We start from the raw sequence: 21,580 nt of genomic DNA, 5'->3' as shown, positions 1-21,580 counted from the left end.
GCCAGACACGCGCGCCCCCGCCCGCCGCCTCTCCCTCCCCTCCCCTCGGGGCCCACGGCCGGGGCGGGGGCGCCGGTGGGTGAGCCCGGCTGGAGGAGGAGCGCGGTGGGTGACGGGGATGCTACCGACCTGCTCCGCCCCCGCCGCGGGCTCCCGCGGGCCGCTCCCGGCCGAGCCCTGCGTCGCTCCCATAGTAACATCGCCGGGCCCGGCGCCCGCGGCTCCGGGGGCTGGCGGTCAGTCCCGGCAGCCTCGGGAATGCTTCTCCCGCCTCCGCCCCGCGAGGGAACCGGCCAGGCCGCTGGCGAGGGGCTGCGGCGGAGCCCCGCGGGGGCGGCCGGAGCCCGGCAGGACAAAGCCGGCTCTGAGCAGCCCTCCACAGAGAGACTTTGTCCTGCCGGGGCCCTGCCGCCCCCGCCGCCAGCCAATCGTGCCTGTAAACGCCCCGGGAAGGCGAAGAAACACTTCCATTCTCCCTGGGAAGAAAAGAATTGTTATTCCCCATTTACAAAAATATTTCTTGTGTTCCTGCCCTCGGCAGCGGCCAGCAGCTGATGCCCGTCACAGGATAAACGGGAGCGATGGGGCCAGTGGCCCAAGCCCGGGCAGCATTCCTGACACGAGGCTTTCGAACCGTATCCACAGCTCTGTTTTGTCAAACAGACATGCACCAGTCATGTCCACCTTTTCTGTCAGTGTCTTTTTAGGAGGATGTGGATGTGAAAGCCTCCACACAGCCAACACTCCTCACGTCCACAGCCTTGGTCAGACTTCCTTCCCACCACCTAACAGCCTTCCACAGCAGTCTTGAAAGTCCAGACCACTGCTATTAGTTCAGAGGCCAAATTGCTTGCTTTAGGAACTGCAATTACATATTGTAAAAACCCCCACGTTATTGAGTTAACTATTCTCAAGAGCTTGAAGAAATGAGTGGTCACTAAAAACACTAAGGAAGAAAAGATCGGCAGAAATTGAACCACATTATATTAAAAAAAAAAAGATTTCTTTCCCAAGTGCTACTGTCTTCCTGGCTTTATGCTCTTTTGGGTGGATGAGACAATTCTTGAATCAAGTCTTGGAAGGAAGAAACTAAGAATGAGAACCAACTGTAAGGGAAAAGCTTTCTTAAGCCAATGTTAAAAAAAAAAAAAAAAAAAAAAAAAAAAAAAAAAGCCCATTACTTTGTATAGCCTACCCTCAAATCTAAAGAGAATAAGCAAAAAAATTTCAAAGCATGAACTTTGCTCTTCTTTGATGTTGTTCCTCCTCTCAGTTTTACAGGTGAGTGATACCATACAACCTTTTTGCTACGTTAGCAGTCCAGTATATGGCCGAAGTCAGGGAAAAATGAAGCACTGGGGGGCAGGTTCTTCACACACACGGGATGCTGTGATAGCTTCTGGCATCAAGAATTTGTCCATGAGATACAGCATGGCAAAGCTGTCACTCTCCACACCGGTGTACACCTCTGCAAACTGGAGGCAACCTGCCTACGAGCACTGTTTGGCAACATCAGCATAGAATGCTATGTCACAGCATTAGCAGAGAAATCCACTGTCCAGTGCTTGTTGAAATGACATGACACAATGAAAACAACGTGATTTTGCTGCAGAAAACTACATTGTTTTAGATGCAAGAACAACATTTGCTTTAAGCTGGATGGCAATCCAGCTTTTTTTTTTTTTTTTTTTTTTTTGCTTTTTGAAAAGCACTTTTAAGATATGAGGTGGGACAGGAAAAGAAGCTACCAGATCTCTTGACTGCCATCTCTTAACACATATACAAAGTTCATGGCAGCATAAAGTAGAGCACCAGCCTCCTGAAGCTGCTTCCTTCCACACAGGTTCTGGCAAAAGTTGAACAGCTACCACTCTTGATTCCCCCACTAGACACAGCTTCTTGGCAAGAGCAGGCAGTGCCAGTCAGAGCAATCTAAAGGTCTGCCTATCCTGTCCAAGGCTAAGAAGGAATATTTGTGGTTCCAGACAAAAGCTGTGGCTTGATCTAATGCCTCCTTTTGGCATGTTCTGTGACTTCATCAAAGCCACAAGGTGTTATCACTAGCAGAGGCTATACTTCCCTGAGCTGTAAGGCAGCAAGGAGGGTTAACACACTAAGCTAGCCTGAGGTAAGTGTAACACAGATGCAGGAACTGACCACAGTTATGAAAGCCAGATAGGCTGGTTTTCAATCCCTCACCGCAAAATACCATCTGGGAAGGGCCTATCAGTTTGTCTCTATTTAGTGTCCTGCAATAACAGATGGAAATAATCCATGTGGGCTTATCTAAATATTTCCCATATTTGTCCACAAAATTTCTCACTTTTAAGAGCAAAGTATATATATGCCTTCCTGTTTTCTTTTTCTTTTTTTTTCTCAAACTAAACAGCTACTCTGCCACAATGGGCATATAAATCATCCCATACCAGCCTGCAAATATGAGCACTAAGTGGCCTCTAGTGCCAAATGCCAAAGTGATGCTCATAGTGATGGCATGGACTGATGTAAGAAACAGTGTAGTAACAATTGTCAGGTTTCTTATCCTGCAATTCAACCATTAAGAACAAATTTTCAGGCCGGCTCTTTGACCAAGATGTCCTCCCAGGATGGATATGCAGGAAGGCCTTATGAGAGGAAGACATTGCCAGCTAAGCAACAAATGGAAGGATACCAGTGTAAACAGCGATGAGAGTTGTGTGAACTCCTCCAGCACATCAAGTTTCTGCCTCCTATGGTAGGAAAAAGGGACAACAGGTTCTCAAAGCATTCAATTCACTTAACAGCTATTATCATGGTAGCATAGCATCCCCGTTCTTTCTCTTCCCTTGTAAACCAAACAAGACCAAACCCTTCACCTGCAGCTCAAGCATATTGTTTACCATTAGGTATAACCTCTTTTGTCTCATCTTCTCTGAAACACCACAAAACCCCCCAGTGTGGCCAAAACTCACTTGGGGCAGCAATACAAGCAGAAGAGGGGCAGGACCCTCCGCTAAATGGCCTGATGTGTCTGTGCAGGTCCCTGAGCAGCCTGAGTATTTGGAGGCATGGCTGCATGCACATTTCAGTCATTGGTCTCCCTTTGAAATGGGAGGTGCAGGTCCAGTTGTAGTCAGTCCTGCAAGGAATACTGCATCATGAAGGGTAAAGGCTGGGTATCAGCACCATGTAAAAATTACATGAACTGGGCTACATATTTGCAGCTCCGTTCTCTGCAGTATTTAGGACCAGCTATTCTGCATGTACAGTAACTCTACAAAGCAGCATCATCTGCAAGGGATTTCACAGAATGTTATGTAGATGTACAGGAATTTTAAAATTAACTTAAATGGAAAGATTATTGGTATTAACTTTATGAAATACATGCAAATAACTTACAGTGAACACATTTCCCATTGAGATTTTCAGTTTAAGTAATCAAGGGAGACATTTTTTGCCTACAATCAGATTGAATCTACGGTCTGTGTAGCACTAGTTTATAGAGATCACTTGCTATAGCCTGAGTTATGCAAAACCTAGGATGTATTCCATAAATTATCTAAAGCTACTGTGAATGAAGCAGTTGTGCCACTTCCATCATCCACAGAGAGAACACCCATTTAACAATACAGTAGAGGAAGCAAATTTAAAACAAGCGGCTGCTCTCACAGTTACTCCAGTCAACAGAGAAAGGCTATTCTGCAACTTGCCTGCAACAAGCATGTTGTCATTCAGGTTCTCTCTGCCTCCTCTCCACCATCAAGCCTTTTAACCTGTCCCAATGACAATCAATTATTTTTCTGCTTCTTTAAATGTTAAAGTTCAACACTTGTTAGTGATGCTAGACAGCATGGCAAAAAGGCAACATCCTTTAAGAGCTGGGAACTGATTTCAGAAAGAGATACTGGGAATGTAGGCTGCTTGTCCAGTTTTGGAACTATCTGAATAGAGATGCCAGTTTTACTCTTGTTTTTAAGCAAGTGTTCATGATCCTGTCATGAGAGACACTGTAGAAGTTTCTAAAAATACCATGTTGTCAAACAGCCTTCCCCCTTCCCTTCCAGGCAATCTCTTTAGACTGCCATTTGTCATCAGCCTGCAAAATCACACAAATCAGTCAGCCCAGTCCTACTTAAATGATTCATAAATCCAATTACGTTTGCTTCTTTATATAGTAAGCTGGGCACTAACAGATTCAACCTTCAGGATTAGAGGATGTGTAGGTAGCTGACCTCTGACTCTAAGGAACTGCTCAGGAACTCCATACATATGGTTCAAACATGCAGCTTTATACTGGGGCTGTCACATATATGGCACAGTAATCCTAATTTCTGTCTTGGGGGGACTGGAGAAGAGACACCTTGCATACTATCTTAACACTTGCTACCACGTGTAGAAGTGACTCCAAAGGAGGGTCAGCAAGATGGTGGGGGCTGAAGCACTGGCCCTGCAAGAGGAGGCTGTGGCAGCTGGGTTTGTTTAGCTTGGAGGAAGGATGTCTTCAGGACACTCAGCAGCAGCCCTTTGGTGCTGACAGGATAAGATTGAAGAGATGAGGCCAGGTTCTTGGCAGTAGTGCAAGGTGGATAAGAGACAATGGGCCTAAGTTCCAGCAAGACAGATTCAGATGTACATAAAGGAAATCAATTTTTTCCCATGAGGACAGACAAGCCATGGACCCGCTGCAGACAAGTTGTACGGTCTCTGTCCTTGGAGGTTTTCAAGCCCAACTGGGTAAAGCCCCAGGCAACTTGTTCTGATCTCACAGATGACCCTGGTTTGGGCACAAAGTTGCACAAGAAGCCTCCTGAGGTCCCTTTCCACCTGAATTATCCTATCATTCTGGAGTTATTGCATGATTCAAGTGCCAGCTTAAAGCAGAATGAGGCAATTATTATCCTGCCCCTTGTCTCCACTTCCAAAGTACAGCTTGTGATTATGCAACATAACAATTTTGGCATGCAGCTGCAGGGTCTGGTCTGTTGTCTGTCTCTGATGTAGTGCAAGGATGAACAGCTATACACACTTTCCAAGTCTCAAAGCAGCAATATTATTTTAGAAAACATAGATATCCCGGGAAGAAACACAGAGCCCAACATACACAGCATCTCACACTTTGTACATATTTTTTATGGGGTAATCACAGTATCAAATTCTTTGTCACTTATGAGGCCACCTATTATGATGTTTTCAAGAGCAGAATATTGTAAATTTTTTAAACCTAGACACTGAGATTTCCTGAGAAATCTCAGACTGCTAAAAATTTTAAAATATAGATAATTATTTAGAGCAAGAGACAGCACTGTTCTAAGCCAATCACAAATTCAATTTCTAAGTTCACAAAAATATTTGAAACAGACTGTTATATGCTGAATAGCACTGGCCATTAACAGTATGAAATCCATTTCTATATTTTCTTTTAATATATATATATATATAAATAAATAAATATATATAAAATATAATGTATATTTTCCTCACTTTGTTGGACAGTCATCACTTATATCAGATCTCACATATTACAAGTTTGTTCTGCTTTAAATCAGAAGACTGTTTGTTTTGTTTGTTGCTACTTTGTTTTTGCAAAGACTATGGCAATTAGAAAACATAGATGTACAGCATATTCATAGGATAAATAAAACAGCATGAGAATATGCAGAGGTGCTTGGTAATTATAGTTGTGAGAAAAAGAAATACAGTCTATTTGTTCTAACCACATTTTCATCTCAGCAACATTTTAAATTACACTGCAGTTCCTTGAAAATTACACTAGTAAGGCAAGGAAATGAAATAGTTTGACCTACTGCTAGAGAGGAAAAGAGGGTCTTAACAGTGACTCTGCTTGAACACACCATCCCCCCCATCCCATCCTCTACAGACTATGCAAATTGAAACAACTTTCCTTGGCAAAAGCACTTCAACCTCTACGACTTTAAGAAGCTACAAAAATTAAAACCATTATTCTAAAGAATGAAATAACAATGTAGTTTAAACAAATCCAAACCACACAAGTGTGCATTGTTTTCCTCCCCAGACACTATACCAAAGTGTGTATCAACACTTGAAAGGAAATCTCTTCCCCAACCCCAACTTTTTCATTTTTAACTGCAGGCACATTCTGTTTGAACATTCATTTTGCTTACATCTCATTTCCTTCCTCTCTTCCCTTGTTTCTTGACTACTGGCAAGGATGTGAATCAATCCTTTGCTTTTAGCTATTTATCTGCCTTTCCCCACTAGAAGTCAAGCCCTACAAAATCAAAGTTTTACCACAGTAATCAACTGTTATGGCTCAAATTAATTAAGACAACACAATAAAGAAAACAAAAATCCCATTCTCATGGAGATCATTATGCTTATTAAAAACAAGCAGAAGAATATGCAGATTACACAAGATGTAACATCCACAAAGATGTGTTACTTTTTTTCTTGATAGAGGGGTTAATTTAAAAAACAAAGCTCCAGACAGCAGTTCTTCAGCCAAGTTAGTTCTTTAGAGCACAAAAACTATGCTTCAAAGCTCTGCCTCTCCCCATCCTATTTATACTGGCAAACCTCCTGCTGACAAGCTTATTAAGAAACAAAGCAGTTCTGCAGCCCTATTCAGAAACAGCAAGGTCCCAGCTAGGGTACTAATGCCCACTTTTGGGTGATGTTTTTCGCAAATGACTGAAGTGAGTTGGCAATCGTCCAAAAGAGAACAGCAAGAACAATAAGGGAGAAAGCAGCTGGACACAGCCATCCAGGCATTCACTTGCCAGTTCCACAACTCCTAGAAGCCCACAGACAAAGCAGCTGGATGCACCTTCTAAGCCATCTTGACTCTGCTGATAAATGGTTCTGAAATTTCTTTTGCTAATGGTTGAGCTTGCAACTACCCACATTCCCTGATGTAAAGCTGGCATACCCTACAACTGAAGGTTTTTGTTTTGAGGAAAATGTCAGAGGCTGCTCAAGACCTCAGCTGAGACATTCCTGCCTAGCTACATTTCACTGATATTCTTATATCAAATTTTCCCTCACTTCCAAGATATTAAATAGGGAAGTAGCTTTGGTTAAGTATGTCACAAATTAGAAACTCAGGACAGCAGATATGCACGTTTTTAAGTAAATTACTAAAGCAGCAATAGCTGCTTCATCTCAGAAATGGAAGTCAATTATAGTTTTGCAAAAGTTTGGCATAAAAACCTTTCCCTCACTTAAAATCATCATCTGTTAATCACTTACAAAAACAAGCCAAGCATGTTCAATCAACACATAAAACTAAGGACGCATTTTATAGTCCTTCTGGAAGCACTTGAGAAAAGGTTTCAAAAGCAAAGTTAATATGCCAAAAGGATTATATTTACCTTAATGATGTACTGTAAGAAAATATGCAGCAAAACAACTCTCCCTGTGTGGCTATTCTGTTTCCCAGGACTGACTGAGTCACTAAGCAACTCCCATGAATATTACCCTTTGTGCTTAAAATAATTTATTTATCCCCAAGTCCATGCTAAATATTTATATTTGCTGAAGACATCATCATAGATTACATCCATTCTTTACCAGTGTTTAGCTAACAGATGAACTAGTACAGGCCTGTGCATTATTATTTGCATAACTTTAGCAGAATATTGACTTCTTTAGAGAAACCTCTCCTCTTCTGGAGGCCTGCTGTACATCATCAAGTTCTCAGCAAATGCGCATATAACCATTTAAAGTTTCTTTGATAATTCAAAAGAACTAGTTTTGATTTCACTTTACTCCACTAAGTACAATTCCTTGAAACCTTATAAAAACATAGCTAAAAGAATATACACCTTAGCTGGCACATGACAAGAATACATAATTTTAAACTAATGGCTAGGTCTAACTGATGCAACTGGACTAGTACCTTGGGAGGAGTGATAATTTTTGAGTGCCGTTGTCTACCTGCTGTGCTATGCTTTGGGCTTGATGTACAGCTGTGCTCCCAGTCCCACTCACAAGGAGATGGCAGTGCAGTAGTCTGCTCCCTGAAAAACAAAGTTTCGTTTAAGTCCATATAACCACAAAGGAGTGCTTGTGAAGCCTGGAACACTGAAGTCCTAGAGATAAAGAAGATACAAAATATATTTCCCTGCTTACTTTGACATGCTTTAGCTTCCCTGGAAATCACGTGGAAATAGTGCTTGAAAAAAAGGAGATACTCAGCAATATTTACACCAAGCCTGCATGCAAAGCAATGCATGCATTTTTGCCAATGAAATAGGGTACTGACAGGAAGCATGCTTATAGTTACTTTGCTGCACTGGTTCTCTCCACAAACCATCTGGCTTTTTGTTTCAATTTAGTTTTGGTCTGATTGTTTAGCTTGCACAAGGCTGTACACAGGAAAGCTAGTAACAGCACTGTATCTTGAGCATATCCTCAGCGAGAACAATCAGATACATGTGTTCCAGTGACATCAGATGGTAACTTAAGAACTTCAGTTGGCAAATGACAGAAAGAAAACAATTTCCAGTGTAATCTTCTATCCTCCTTTCCCTGCTCAATAGGCTTTATCTACCCCTCTTGGGCACAAGTAGCATGTTAGCTTCCATTCAGCATCCCTGTCACAGGGTTCCCCCTCTCCCAACCCCTTGTCTAGTCCTTGATTACCCTCGGTAGGAAAAAAGAAAATGAATGGTTTCACTAAGATAAAGAAGGAACTCTTGACAGAAATAGAAGCACAAGCTAGTGTTTAAGGTTTGATGGTGGCTTTTGTTTTGTTTTTAGAAGAAAACCAACATGCAACTCGGTAATTTCAATTCTTCTTTCAAAAACATCTTTTCAAAGTGTTCCATCTTCAAAGAAGGATATAGCCAGACTTCCCTAGGAAAGTATATTAACTATTCTTTCAGCAGGTTTGAGTTTGTTTGCCTGTTTCCGTGCCCCTCCCCCCCACCCCTTGCAATATACGGATGTTTTTTCACTATGGTTAATACTCAATTAGCCATTTCTAGATCACTTGAGAGATGCGAGAGATACTGAAAGAATTCTGCAGAACTTCCCCACTGTCTACAAGTCTGGCCCAAGTTTTGATGTGTCTTATGTGTGACACCCACTTTTTCCTGAGCACAAATATAATGAGGTCACAGGTTCAAAAAAGCAAAATTAAAATATCTAAAATTTTTAAAAAATACATTTTGTTTCAGATTAACTTTTTACAATACGCAACAATGCAAGCACCTGCCAGACATCACACCTCGAAACTAGAAGGTTATTTTGTCCTTTCTCCCCGTGCTCTTCCAGCATAAAAACATCTTTCTAAAAGTAAATTACAGTTTTAAATCAAGGCATGATTTCCAAAGTTGCAGAAGAAGTAGATGCTTAACATGAGTTTATATGACCAAAGAGCAGCACAAGCTATACTGTGCATTCAAAACAAACTTCAGCCTTATTGTTCTAGGCTGCGCACAAAATACTGTTCTGGAGGCTGCAGAAAAGTCACACAAGCAAGCTAAACCTAACTACCGTTCCTGCCATCATTTTACCTTTGTCAAACTTCATAAAAATCAATCTATCTGTCACAGAAATCACATCACTATTCCAAGCAAAGATGGAAGTAGAAAAACGTAGCTTTGTAATGCCTTTGATATGAAAATACAAATGAATACCTTAACAAAATAATGTATCTGCCTTTCCTGCTTCCTTTGCACAGTAGTCTGGGTTTTTAAGCAGAATTCTTTTAATTTTCAAGCAATGGCTCTAGCCATCACACTCAAGATGACCTAGCACCACACTCTAGTGCTATTTTTTATCTTAAGAGATGTTTAAGAAAAATAAAGTGCTTAATTATGCACCTGAATTTGTGCAGTGAAGAACTGACAAATAAGGACTCTATACCCTTTATTCAATATTAGATTTTGGAAAGCGTCTCATTATGTTACAAATTTCTCCTATACACACACACTCACACTTTTATCACATTTTATTTTTACAAAGCATATAACAGAGTACCTCTAGAAGTTGAGTGATAACCTGATCTTAGCAAAGTGCATTATTAATGTGTTTATTCCAGTCATACAGAATAAGCAGTATGCAGCTACAAAAAGAACAGTGCTTTTTTTGTCAACTTGGTTTCCTTCTACTCAACTGCTGGTTACCAACCTTTTATTCCCTGGAAGTTCTAATAAAAACATAAAAGGGATCCCTATTACAGTCCAATGACAACAGTTTTTCTGAAACAATTGGAATGGCAATCCAAACATAATCCAAATACTTCTTAACCAGCTTGAAATTCCAAGTGTGTACAACAATCACTTTAACTAAGCCTCTCCCTGAAAGCATGGAGATGTCCAAATAAGAATGTTGGAAATAAAAAAAAAAAAATTAACAGTATATTTTGTACTTAGATACTGACTAATACTCAGTAATAGAGGTAAGACAAACAGTCATAGTTATAAAAGAAAGACGTTACAGTTAGTAAGTTTCATTTTTAGAGGGCTTGATTCAAGCTGTGACTCTGGCCAGACTAACCTACTTGAAAGCAAAGATGATTTCTGCAAGAATATATATACAGGAACTTTCCAACACAGCTTCTCAAAATAGCAGGAGAAATCAGGTACCATTTTATCAACGTATAAAGAGCAGCTGAAAAAAATCAGAGTTTTGCATGTACATAATTTATATGGAACAACCAAAGGAAGTCACAGTTCAGCATACTCGGCTGTCCTGAACCCAAACAGACTGCACTGAGAATCCATTTTAATGGGCAAGTTTTTAACAAAAAGCCCTACAAGCACTCACTGGAAGTTTAGAACCAGCATGAAGAACACTTGTGTTAATAAAAAGACACAAAACCATTTCCATCAGTGTATTTTCTAGACTAGTTTTTGTGGTTCTGGTGATAGATCTGAAAAAAAAATCATATGGTATTTAGTGATTTATTTGCTTTTACTGTTGCTACCACCATTGAAGAAAGCACAATTGTGGAAAAATTATAGAATAAATCTGAATTCAGTTATAGTCAAACAGACACAATTATAATCCAAGTTTTTCTTTGAAGTCTTCTTTACACAGAACTATTCCAAACCAGTAGAAACATACTAATTGGTCTTGGACAAAAGCCACTCATATTTTGCAGTCCTCTGCAATGTCTGAAACAAGGTGGCAACATTCTATTGTATTACAAAAATACAAGAGACCAGAAGGACTCCCAAGACACTCATCCATCCATGCTACGCATACAGGGGCAGGTGGAAGAGAATGACAACTCTGTTTTCCACACAACATATTTTTTTGGTGGAAACAGTTACATACGTAAGGATTTTTCTGAAGCTTAATACTCAAGTGTATGGTACAAGAAAGCACTCTGGATTGTTTTTAACAAAAATCAGAAAAGCGTTCTTGAAGGGAAACAGTATTCCTAAGTATGATGAACTTTTGCTCCTAAGCAGAGAAATAAAGTTGCCTGCACAGACAAAAGTAATTTTTCTTTTCTCATTTTAGGAATGACAGAGAATGCTTCTCTGACAGATAAAAATTAAAATATGCATATTTTTAAATGAGCAGAGGGGAAACACACATACATCAAGTTAGTAGCAAGCAAAAAATACAAAATAGCCATTTCATTTCTGTTCTGATGAGTATACACGTGTTTATTCTTCCTGTTCTTCAGCAGACTCCTCATTTAGAAATAACACCTTCTCCTAGTTATTCCTCTAGCCAAGGACAGGTAGTACACAGATATCTCTAATGAAACCACTAAGTTCAACCACAACTACTGAAGATACAGAGCTTGGAAGGTACAAAAAAAGATTACCTGTTTTATTAATAACTCTCCTCTTTCTGATAACAAGTTTTAAAAATGCATGATTCAAGGTGAGCACAATTTTTCCCATAGTTACTTACTGATTGTTTTTTAACACTTACCCTGGATGTTGCCACAGATTTGCATGTCTACCCTCAGGAAGCAGCTCCCTCTTGTTAAGGGGAGTAATACCTATTGATGCTTCTAAAATAGTTATGTATTTCTTGTACCGCATCCTGCCTTTCTCAAGAGTTCCACCACACTAAGTTATCATCCAAATGCAGATGCTGCAACTGAAATCATGCCTCTTCACTGATTTGAAATGCTGCTTTTTAAAAAATGCTGCAAGTTGGAAGCATAAAAACAATGCTTTTTTCCCCTCTCCCAGGCTAGAATAGTTAGTAGAAGAGAGAGAGAAACCAAAGAAAAACTCCTACCAGATTCCCCAGAAACGTCATTGTTATGTAATTCAATCTTTGAATAAGACACTAATGAAAATGATTGAAGAGACAATCACGGTTCTAAGCCTGGCCGGATAATGCACACTCTCCAATTGACTAATCCTTTGCTAAATCTCTGCTGCCTATAATCTTTCAACTGCTAATGGAGCACTAGGTAACTTCTCTGTCAAATCCATCCAGAGAATAAAAGAGATCTGCACAGAAAACTTGAGACCATTTTAGACAGTGACAGCCAAAAATAGCTTCTGCCTTAACTTTTCTCACCAGAAAGCATCAGAGCACCAGAAAGCTCTCTACGTTAAGTTAGAAGTGTCACAAGGGATTTAGCTGATCTACTCAGAAAAGGCATGGAGAAATATTTCCTTACGTGGCTTGTGCAGAATTAAGAAAGCTAGAGATTCCCATTATGATACCTACTAGTCATTCAAATGGGGCTCCCATGATGCCAGAAACCACATCCCACATCAGAATTGCTCTAGCCATGAGGTAAGTAACTGTGTGTGCCGAAGACCTCAGGTATGAACTACAACACTGGAGACAGTGTGGAAAGAAGTAACAGTGACATTTTGGAAACACTGCAGTACTGTAAAATTGCAATATTTGACAGAGGTACTTGAGATGTACTTGATTGCAAAACTAATCAAGGAAATGTTGATGTAATGCTTCTTAGAAAGTAAGAGATTAATGCTTATATATATATATCTAGATACATCTAGATACACATAGTTACATATATTATATAAATATTATGCACTTAGGCAGTAATAGAGATAAAAACATAGAAAGAAGAGATGTGACAGAAAGACTGAAGCCTGGAACCACAACTCCCTCTGTAAACTGTGCATATTACTTATTTCCTGGTATTATTAGGCACGTGTGTATTTCTGTTGGAGTAATATCATATTGCATGTTACTTATTTAGAAACAAAGATGATTTCTTGTGCTGTAAAATATTTAGCTCTTAATAACAACATTTTATATAACTATTTAACATTTATAACATTTTTAACATTTTAACATTTATAACATTATTTAACATTTATAACATTTTTATAACATTTTATAACATTTATATAACTATTTCCAGATTCTACATTACTTACAATCCTGCATTAGCCATATTTGGTGTTTAATATCCAATCACATTTGTAGGTTATGTTAGCACATGCACACACTGAACTATCTCAAGCAATTACTAAATAGTTATCCATGTGACTGATCTTAAAAGAGCAAAATAAAATCAAGCATCTTTTAGATTCAGAGAACAGCACTACAATTGTCAGAGGAACATGTTGATAAGGAGTATGTAGCCTGAAATGTAGTGATGTGTTAAAAAATAATTAATATATTAAAACCACATGAATTAAGCAAAAAATTACTTTTCCATGTGCAAAAAAAAAAAAAAAAAATCACTTAACTACAACTTTAAACATCTGCATACAAAGCATTAAAGAAGCTTAAGAAAGCAGAGTAGGAGCCTGCAAGCACAGCTAACTCATTAAGACTGCATGCATCCTGACTTCTGATAGCTTTGGTAGATTTACCGTAAAGGCTGTACTGAGAAAGTAAAGACAAGAAGTGAGCAGTTTTTGACAATTCCAGTACTTAAGGATCTTCTGACTGCAGAAGTCCATGACAGTTCTATTTTACTCAAAAGCAGAAATAGTTTTATAAAATCAAGTCTTCCCTCAAAGCTGGTTTCATTAACAACTTCAGTATTACCACACTTTCATCTATGAAGTTTTGGTATTTCTTTTTGTACACCTTCTCCCTTAACACTTCATTAACTTTAAACAAGTAATAACTATGTTATTACTATTTCCCCTTATAGATCAAAGAAATATTTCTTAAGAAAACCTTCCCACAGTAGTTTTCAAAGCCAGTCCTATGCAAAGTCTAAAAGTATTAAGTGCAGCTCTGGTCCATCTTTTGTCCCTTTGTGCAAAGCATATTAATTCTGACTAGAAAAGGAGCCCCATGACTAGTGTTGCACACAGGGAAGCCAAGCACCCACAATAAGCACAAGTCACTCCCAAGTACTGCTTTTGGTTAAATGGTGTGTGAAACCTCCAGGTACCTAGAGGGAGAGAGACTGACTCACAGTTAATCAACTTCCTTCAACTTTATAGAAACAGAAATTCAAAGTTCCTAGTCCGTGCACTGTTACTGAAGAATGACTTTTTTACAGCAAACAAAAAGTCTAAAAAAGACTGTCCTCCATTGTTTCCTGCTGGAGAATTATCATCCACTCCACTTTTTCTGTCTTTGTATTTTTTCACGAAGAACAGAAACCAAGTTTTCTTGGTTTCTTGGAAAGAAACGTGATCTTCCTGACTGAGAGCACACAAATGATGCCTCGGAAAGTACAGTGCATTTCTGAGAAGGGGGAAAGAATGACAGAGCTTTTTTCTCCATTAAAGAAACATTTACAAGATCAAAGCAAAAGCTTTATTTTGCTCTAATCCTCAACAGATGAAAACAGTCATACACTCTTAATTAGATGTAGAGCATACTTCTTGTAAACTGATGGCAGAGGCAGGATCACATTCAGTCACTTCAGACTGTCCCCAAAAAAGGGACAGTCATTGCCTAATGCAGCCACAAATTACTTTCCACTTCATGAAAAAAACCAAAAACCTGTTCTTTCTCATCTTTCAACAAAAATCTGTGTAACAGCTACAGATCAAAGAATTCTCTTATTAAGAGAGCAAAGAAACAAGCATCTCTTCTTACATGCTTTTGCTAAAGTGATAAGAACAACTGTGACAGTCGATTGTTAACCTCCAGAACATACGGGTGTTTTGTTCGTGCCACAACCAGCACATATGTAGAGTTTGATATGCAAGCAAAATCTTAAGGTAGAAGAGCATCAACGATCAGACTGGGAGTGTGGGAGGTGGGAATGAAAAGAGAGGAGGAGGACCTGGAAACTTCTTTCTCACAGCTTCACAGACTACAGTTGCTTTTGGCCCCTCCTTAGAGATTGTCCCTTCCCTGAACAGTCCATATGTTCCTGGAGATTCTCAGAATCAGCTTATACAAAGTTGTGCTAAGGAGGCTAGAGACACCAGTAGTCAAATCTGTTGGCTATTAAGCAGAGCTAGATGATGAAGCAGATGTTAGAATAGAGAGAGCAAGCCAGACTACTGTCAGCCTTGCTGTTAAGAGTGACATGCAGGAGAGATTTATGGGTTTTCTCTAAAGCCTTAAAAATCCCAACCAAAAATTAATGAAGCAAGGCAAGTAACGCATAGTTTGAACCAACATGTGAAATCTTGGTTATGATGAGTTGCATTGTTAAACTGCATTGTTAAGCTCACACTCAGTTTATCAATATGTCAGTTTATCAACTGATGTCAAAAAACGAGTTTGGTACAATAGAGTTATAACAACACAATCCTTTAGGGATAGGTATCGAGTCAGTCTTAGGAAAAAGCCACAGTGGCCCAATACATATGAACTCATGCCTAACTCAATGAAAACATACTCAAATCTAAGGAAACATCCTAAACCTGACACTTCACATGTATATAAACCACACCCCAGATAATTGCACACCTTTAAGAAGTAAAAAGAAACTTCTCAAAAGCAGTTCTCGATTGCTGGTACAAAACAAAAACAGAGACAAAAGCACGAAAAGGGAGCAGTCATTGGAAAAAAAAAAAGGACAATAGGGTTTTTTATCTTGCCTTGCACACTTCTTATTGACCGTACTATTGTATCAGGCAGTATTTTTGTCTGTCGTTTTCACATTATTCATGTGAAAAGAGAGCACTAATAAGTTTCGTTTTCTTTCTAGATTAGCAAACATGGTTATCTGAGGTTCTGGGACTCAGATGCACAATGACAATGCTGATCTAAATTCAGGAAGACCTGGGTAGCTCATGTTTCCTAAAAACAATGCCTGCAGCTGATGAATACACACCAGGGTAGATGCTGTACCAGGTATCAAACCAGACTTCCCACAGCTAACTATGTTATTACTAAGCTTGGATCATAAACATCCTAAATACATTCAGAAATGCAAGAGCCATCTCGCACTGAACAGAAAGAGGTTGACACAGTCTGCATTCTCATTTTAAATAGAAAACTACAATATTCCTTAACGACATGCACTTTCAAAAAGAAATCATTTAAAATGAAAAACAAAACAAAACAAAAACATCCCAATAACAAGCCAACTAAAACCCAACCCAAACATTAATAGTTTACCGTATTAAACGACCTGAGTATACTTTGCTGCTGGATCAAGGTGTTTAATTACAATGCTGCAGTTAGTACTTGTTTAAATTATGTAATATTTAAGTAAAAAATAACCTCAGCTCTCTAGAGTTGAATGATGGCTTTGTCTGCTAAAAAAACAAAAACAAACCCTCCCCCACAACCAAACCCAAAAAAACACACATAACAAAGCAAAACAACAAAAAGGCACCAAACCCACAAAAATATAATAACAAAAGAAACCCCAACCTAAACTAAACAAAAAACCCACGAATAACAAACAAATAAAAAAACCTTCCAAACCCTAAACAAAAATACCCACATAATTGCAGCAGGATCTAAATCATAATTTACTGACTCCGGAAAAAAAAATTACTTTCTGAAGTGGGACCAGGATGACCCAAATACTGGTAAAAGACGATTAAAGAGCAACAGAAGGCTTCAAAGACTCTGGGAACAAGCAGTAAGCAAAGTTTTCAAGGTAGGAGACATAGGTATCCAACACAGTGCTGCTGATCTTTCTGAGGAAGAGGATAGGGTTAGAAAATTGAGAAAAGTGTCCCATGGTTGAACAGCTCTATTTTGACAATTTAAGTTCTCAATGCATTTAGAGCACTTGGTCACAGGACTGAGACTGAACCTTTGACCCTGAAAGATTACGTGCACTGGTCATGAAAAACCAGTCCTACCCATGTCACTGCTCCAATCTTTGTAGGTAACACACCATTTGCAAACATTCTTCACTATGGTAAGACTCAGAAGACAAAATTATGCCCTATATACTTACTGCCATGAATATTTGTTTTGTAAATAGATTATCTCATTTTTGAGAAGTCTTCCAAAGTTCACTGCAAGCTGGGACTTAGATCTACAGCCTTTCTACAGCTGATGCCAAAGATCAATTGTCAAATTAAAAAAAAATCAATTTTCCCCAGCAATTAGAAATTTCATACCTATTTGAAAATAAACCAGACTTGAAAATCTCTAACTTCACAGACCTGTAGCTGTTCTAACAGGTGCTCTGTTCCCCGTCAATAGAATGACCAATTCCAAGACTACTACAATGGGATGAAACTGATGCAACCACAGTATGACAAAAGTTATACTATCCCTGAGTACATAAATACTGTTATTTCAACAATTAAAAGTGACCAGTCTTGTAACATGAGATTTCCTTTACCCTACAAGGAAATTCTGGAGAAAGACAAGATTGGTAACTATTAAAACACACATACAGATGCTATCACCCAAATTTTTGCTCTAAGTTAAATGCAGCTTTGAAGTAGTCCTGGAATAGTAGGCCGTTCCTCAATTGAGGATTACTATGGTTCAGGAGCTTTCTAATGCTTTTAAGCATATAGGTTTTACAAAGGTACAGCACATCCCATTTTGTGAGCCATGGAACTACCTAAACGTTGTTTTAATCACTAAGAAAGACTTCCTGGTTGTCCTTAGAGGACACTGAACCAAGAAAAGGGGGGATTAAGCAATCAAAAAAGTATCATACACTTTATTACTTTGATGTTTCATTCTGAAGGGATCTATTTAGATTATAGTTCATGCAAAGTGTTGGGATCATCCCAATTCCGCTGCGTAATTCCCAACACTTGCCTTTACTCTCACAAAAATCCAGTGCAGTGACACTAAGCACCTCAGCAATTACTGCCAGTGATACAGGGCTATAGCAAAACATAACTAGAAACAGGTTCTCCAGTCCACAGTGTCATCTTTTTATAAAGGGCAGAGAAGTCACTGCCGTTACTTGAAACCAATGTTTAGAGTCTAAGATGTTTGCATGTAACAGTCCAGAAGCAATTATAACAGTAAACTCACCTAAAAGTCAAATATATGCAGAAAACTTCCTCAGAAGGCTGAAGACAGCCCTCATAATCCTCATAACAATGTTATACTGAGTATAAATCTTACTGACCATGTCTAAGTGGCACACACATGCTTACTAAATGAAAAACATTTCAAAGTCTCTTAAAGCAGCCTGATGATGTCTCAATTAGTATTAATTCATACAAGCAAACCTCCTATGCCTTTCAGTACCCGATTCTTGCCATGTAGGACTTCATGGATCCTGACAAGTATCACTATTTGAAAGAGCTGATAGCTAAGTTAAAGCCTTAGACGACAAATGCTTCACAAATGAAAGACACAGTTTTGCACATACTAGTTTCTCTTTTATTTTCCGAACTATAGGTGAATCACAGTTCTCAACCTTTAAAATAAAACTTTGCACAACAAAAGAAAAGGTAATCTATTGTCTTGGAAATTATGCGACCTTGATAATTACCTCCGGAGGTTGAAACAAAGCAGACATTTGCAAAGCTGTGGGGCCAAGAGCCCTCGAGAATCATCTCAGCTGTGGAAACCGACGCAATTTTATGAGCTGAAGCTAGGGAGCAGGTAATTCAGTGATCCTGTCTGTTTCAAGTGAATAACAACTAAAAAGCAACATTGCAAGCATTTAAGTTTTCCGATTTGTTATAGGACTCTTACACAAGTATGTTCAAACAACATGTACTTTCTCATGCTGAAAAAAAAATGCAAACAGGTTTCAAGTACGGGATAAGTAAGGGCACAGTTGTCAACTAAAGCAACTACATGCCACTGGTAGATCAACCTTGGCATTCCAGGGTGGAAATCTAATGTACCTGGGCTCCAGCACCGCAAGCATGGCCAATGCCAAGGCACTTTAACAGGGCAGTTAAAACATTTGTCTTCTGGAACTGCCTGTTCCTTTGTTTCACGGTTCCCTGTTAACTTGAAACTTCCCCTGACCAAGTTAGCCAAAGCCCAAAGCACGGCTGGAATCCACTCGGGATGTGCCAACATAAAGATTTCAGGAATTCTCTATGCAACAAAGGCAGCCTAAGCCACCGACGGCGGGGGCGTGGGCTGGCCGGGGGACCCGCCTCCCCCCGCTCCCCCTCCCCCCCCGGGAATAACCCGGGTAAACAAACACCCCGAGTCGCCAGTGACATCTCTCCCACTTTCCACGGAGTATCGTGCTCTCCCGGAAAGTACTTATCACGGAAAAAGTCACCGATAGCCACTTAATCCCGTTAGAGAAAAGCCGATCCCCGGGCGAGCCTGGCTGTTCGCACCGCCCAGGTGCGCGGCGGGCGCGGAACCGGCCTGGGGGGGCCGCGGGGACGCGGCGGGTCCGACTCCCGCGGACAAAGGCGGCAAAGCGCGCCTGAGGAGCGCAGGCGAGAGGGCGATAAAACCCAAAGCACACAAAGGAACGAGAAGAAGAAGCCGGGCAGCTCGTGGCCGCAGCGCGGCCCCCGGGGCGGGGAGCGGAGGCACCGGCCGCGGGGGACAGAGGGTGCCGGGGGGGCACCGCACCTGCTCGGGGAGAGGGAATCGGCGGGGAGCGCGGGTTCGGGGCGGGGATATCCCGCGGGGAATACTCGCCTGCTTGCGGAGGGGTCCAGCAGCGGGAGCAGAGATCCCAGAGGCGCCCCGGCGCTGGGACTGCACCTTGCTCTGCCCCGCCGCCCCGAAGCGGGCAGCGACTGGGGCGTCGAATCCGAGTGTGGGGCCGAGGCTGGGACTGGGGACGAGGCTGAGGCTGGGTCCGGGTCCGCTGTGGCCGCTCCCGCCGAGTCGGGCGATTTCCTGCGGGGCGCGGGCGGGGGCGGCGCGGCCACGCCGGGGCGGGCTCCCGCCGCAGGTGCCGGCCTCGCCCCCAGGTGGGCAGGAGAGGGGAAGGATGAGGAGGGCAGGGGACGGCAGGGGAGGGGCGGGGGCGGCCCCACTTTAGGCGTGCCCCCACCTGCGGCTGCCGCCTTCCAGTCCTGGGGTGCCTTCGACCGGCTGCCCCGGCCCACGCCCGCACACACCAACACCCGCGGCGGCGGCAGGGGAACAGGAAATACTGGTCGCAGCCCGGTGCTCCGCGCCGCTGAGTCACCGCGGCGAGGCCGCCCCGCCCCCCGGCTTTTCTCTGCCCGTCCCGTCTCCCGGCAGGGGACCCTGACTTTACCCCCCAAGTCTGGTCCCCCGCTCTGCCTGAGGCACCCCGCGCCGGGCCCAGGCAGCAGAGCGGACCTACGGGCGGGCACGGCGGAGCCCTGTCGTCGCTGGCAGGGTGCACCGTCACCCAGCCCAGCGCTTGGGTGTGTTTTCCGTTTACATCAGTGTGTTGTTAGGAACTTGGGATCATTGCCCATCTGAACCTCTCTAACGGGAAGACCTCTAAGAAAGCCTTTAACACCACAGCGCAGTGTTCCACGTACGCCTCTCAGTCTGCTTCTCCCTGCCCTTTACCACACAATAGCTGCAGCCACTTTATTGACAGCTCGGGAGAGCTCTGTTCACATCATCACTCTCAGCTGAAATACACAGGATTAGCAGAAGGCAGAGTAGCTCAATTTCCAGGCCAGAACACCCCTCATCACTCTGCAAGTCCCACAATACTGTTCCTGAAACTGTAACATACCATGAGAGAAATACACTCCAGGCTGGCATTCCACAGGTATCAGCTTTCGGCATCACTGCTGTCCTGCAGCTGAGATGAGAAAGGCAAGGCCAAACAGTCCTAGCAGGATTCTTTGGAGTCGTATTTCTTTTGCATTGTAAAGCACTAAATGTCACGAGGAATTCCTTATCTGCTGTCTTATCTGGTGGACAGTTGCAAGCCCTTGCAAGCCCCTATAAAATTAAACAGCACACTCCCACCCGTAACAGGCCTGCAGAACACACTCGACTTAAAGTTTTATGGTTTGTTGCTATTTGCAGGTGAGAAATATACTAGATTCCCACTGCATTTCTAATTCAGATAAATTTCTTCCTCAATAGGTACAGTTCATGTACTGTATCTCATACAGAAAGTAAGATAAGGAAGGCAAACAGTATTTTTCATGAAGGGACTGGACTTTGTAAGGGGCCCTGAAAGAACCTATTTTATTAGAGCAAATATGAAACTGCATTCAGATACTGTGTGGAAAGGCCTGCTTCTAGCTATTGTTAATAATTAACATGCATGTGCATACACTAGCCTTCAAGTACCTATTTCAGTCTAAAAGCCCCAACAGCAAAAATCAGAGGGGAAAAAAATAAGACTAATTCAGGGCTAATTTAAAAACTTGGTGTTTTCAGTCACCTACAGACTAATTCTATGATCAGCAGGTACAAGAAATGGATATTTAGT

At 41.3% G+C, this 21,580-nt stretch overlaps 1 protein-coding gene across 3 annotated transcripts in view; it reads right to left on the bottom strand.

Annotated features, from left to right (window-relative positions):
- Positions 1-20,058, bottom strand: part of TJP2 (tight junction protein 2) — a 63,493-nt gene extending 43,435 nt beyond the window's left edge. Inside the window, exons 1-2 of one of the 3 annotated variants that reach the window (XM_053931960.1) lie at positions 19,839-20,058; positions 7,856-7,972 (exon numbers count right to left, since the gene is read on the bottom strand). Coding sequence is in view for 1 of the 3 variants with exons in the window: in XM_053931957.1 (XP_053787932.1) it covers positions 130-192 (63 nt within the window). In the remaining 2 variants the exon portion in view is untranslated. Of the gene's footprint in view, positions 1-129; positions 1,039-7,855; positions 7,973-19,838 lie in introns of those variants that run through there. The other 2 variants (XM_053931961.1, XM_053931957.1) reach the window with 2 other exon arrangements.
- Positions 20,059-21,580: the final 1,522 nt, after the last annotated feature.

The sequence above is a fragment of the Vidua chalybeata genome, chromosome Z (genome assembly GCF_026979565.1).
Source record: "Vidua chalybeata isolate OUT-0048 chromosome Z, bVidCha1 merged haplotype, whole genome shotgun sequence".
NCBI classification, from domain to species: Eukaryota; Metazoa; Chordata; class Aves; order Passeriformes; family Viduidae; genus Vidua; species Vidua chalybeata.
This window is presented reverse-complemented; position numbering and strand designations above follow the sequence as displayed.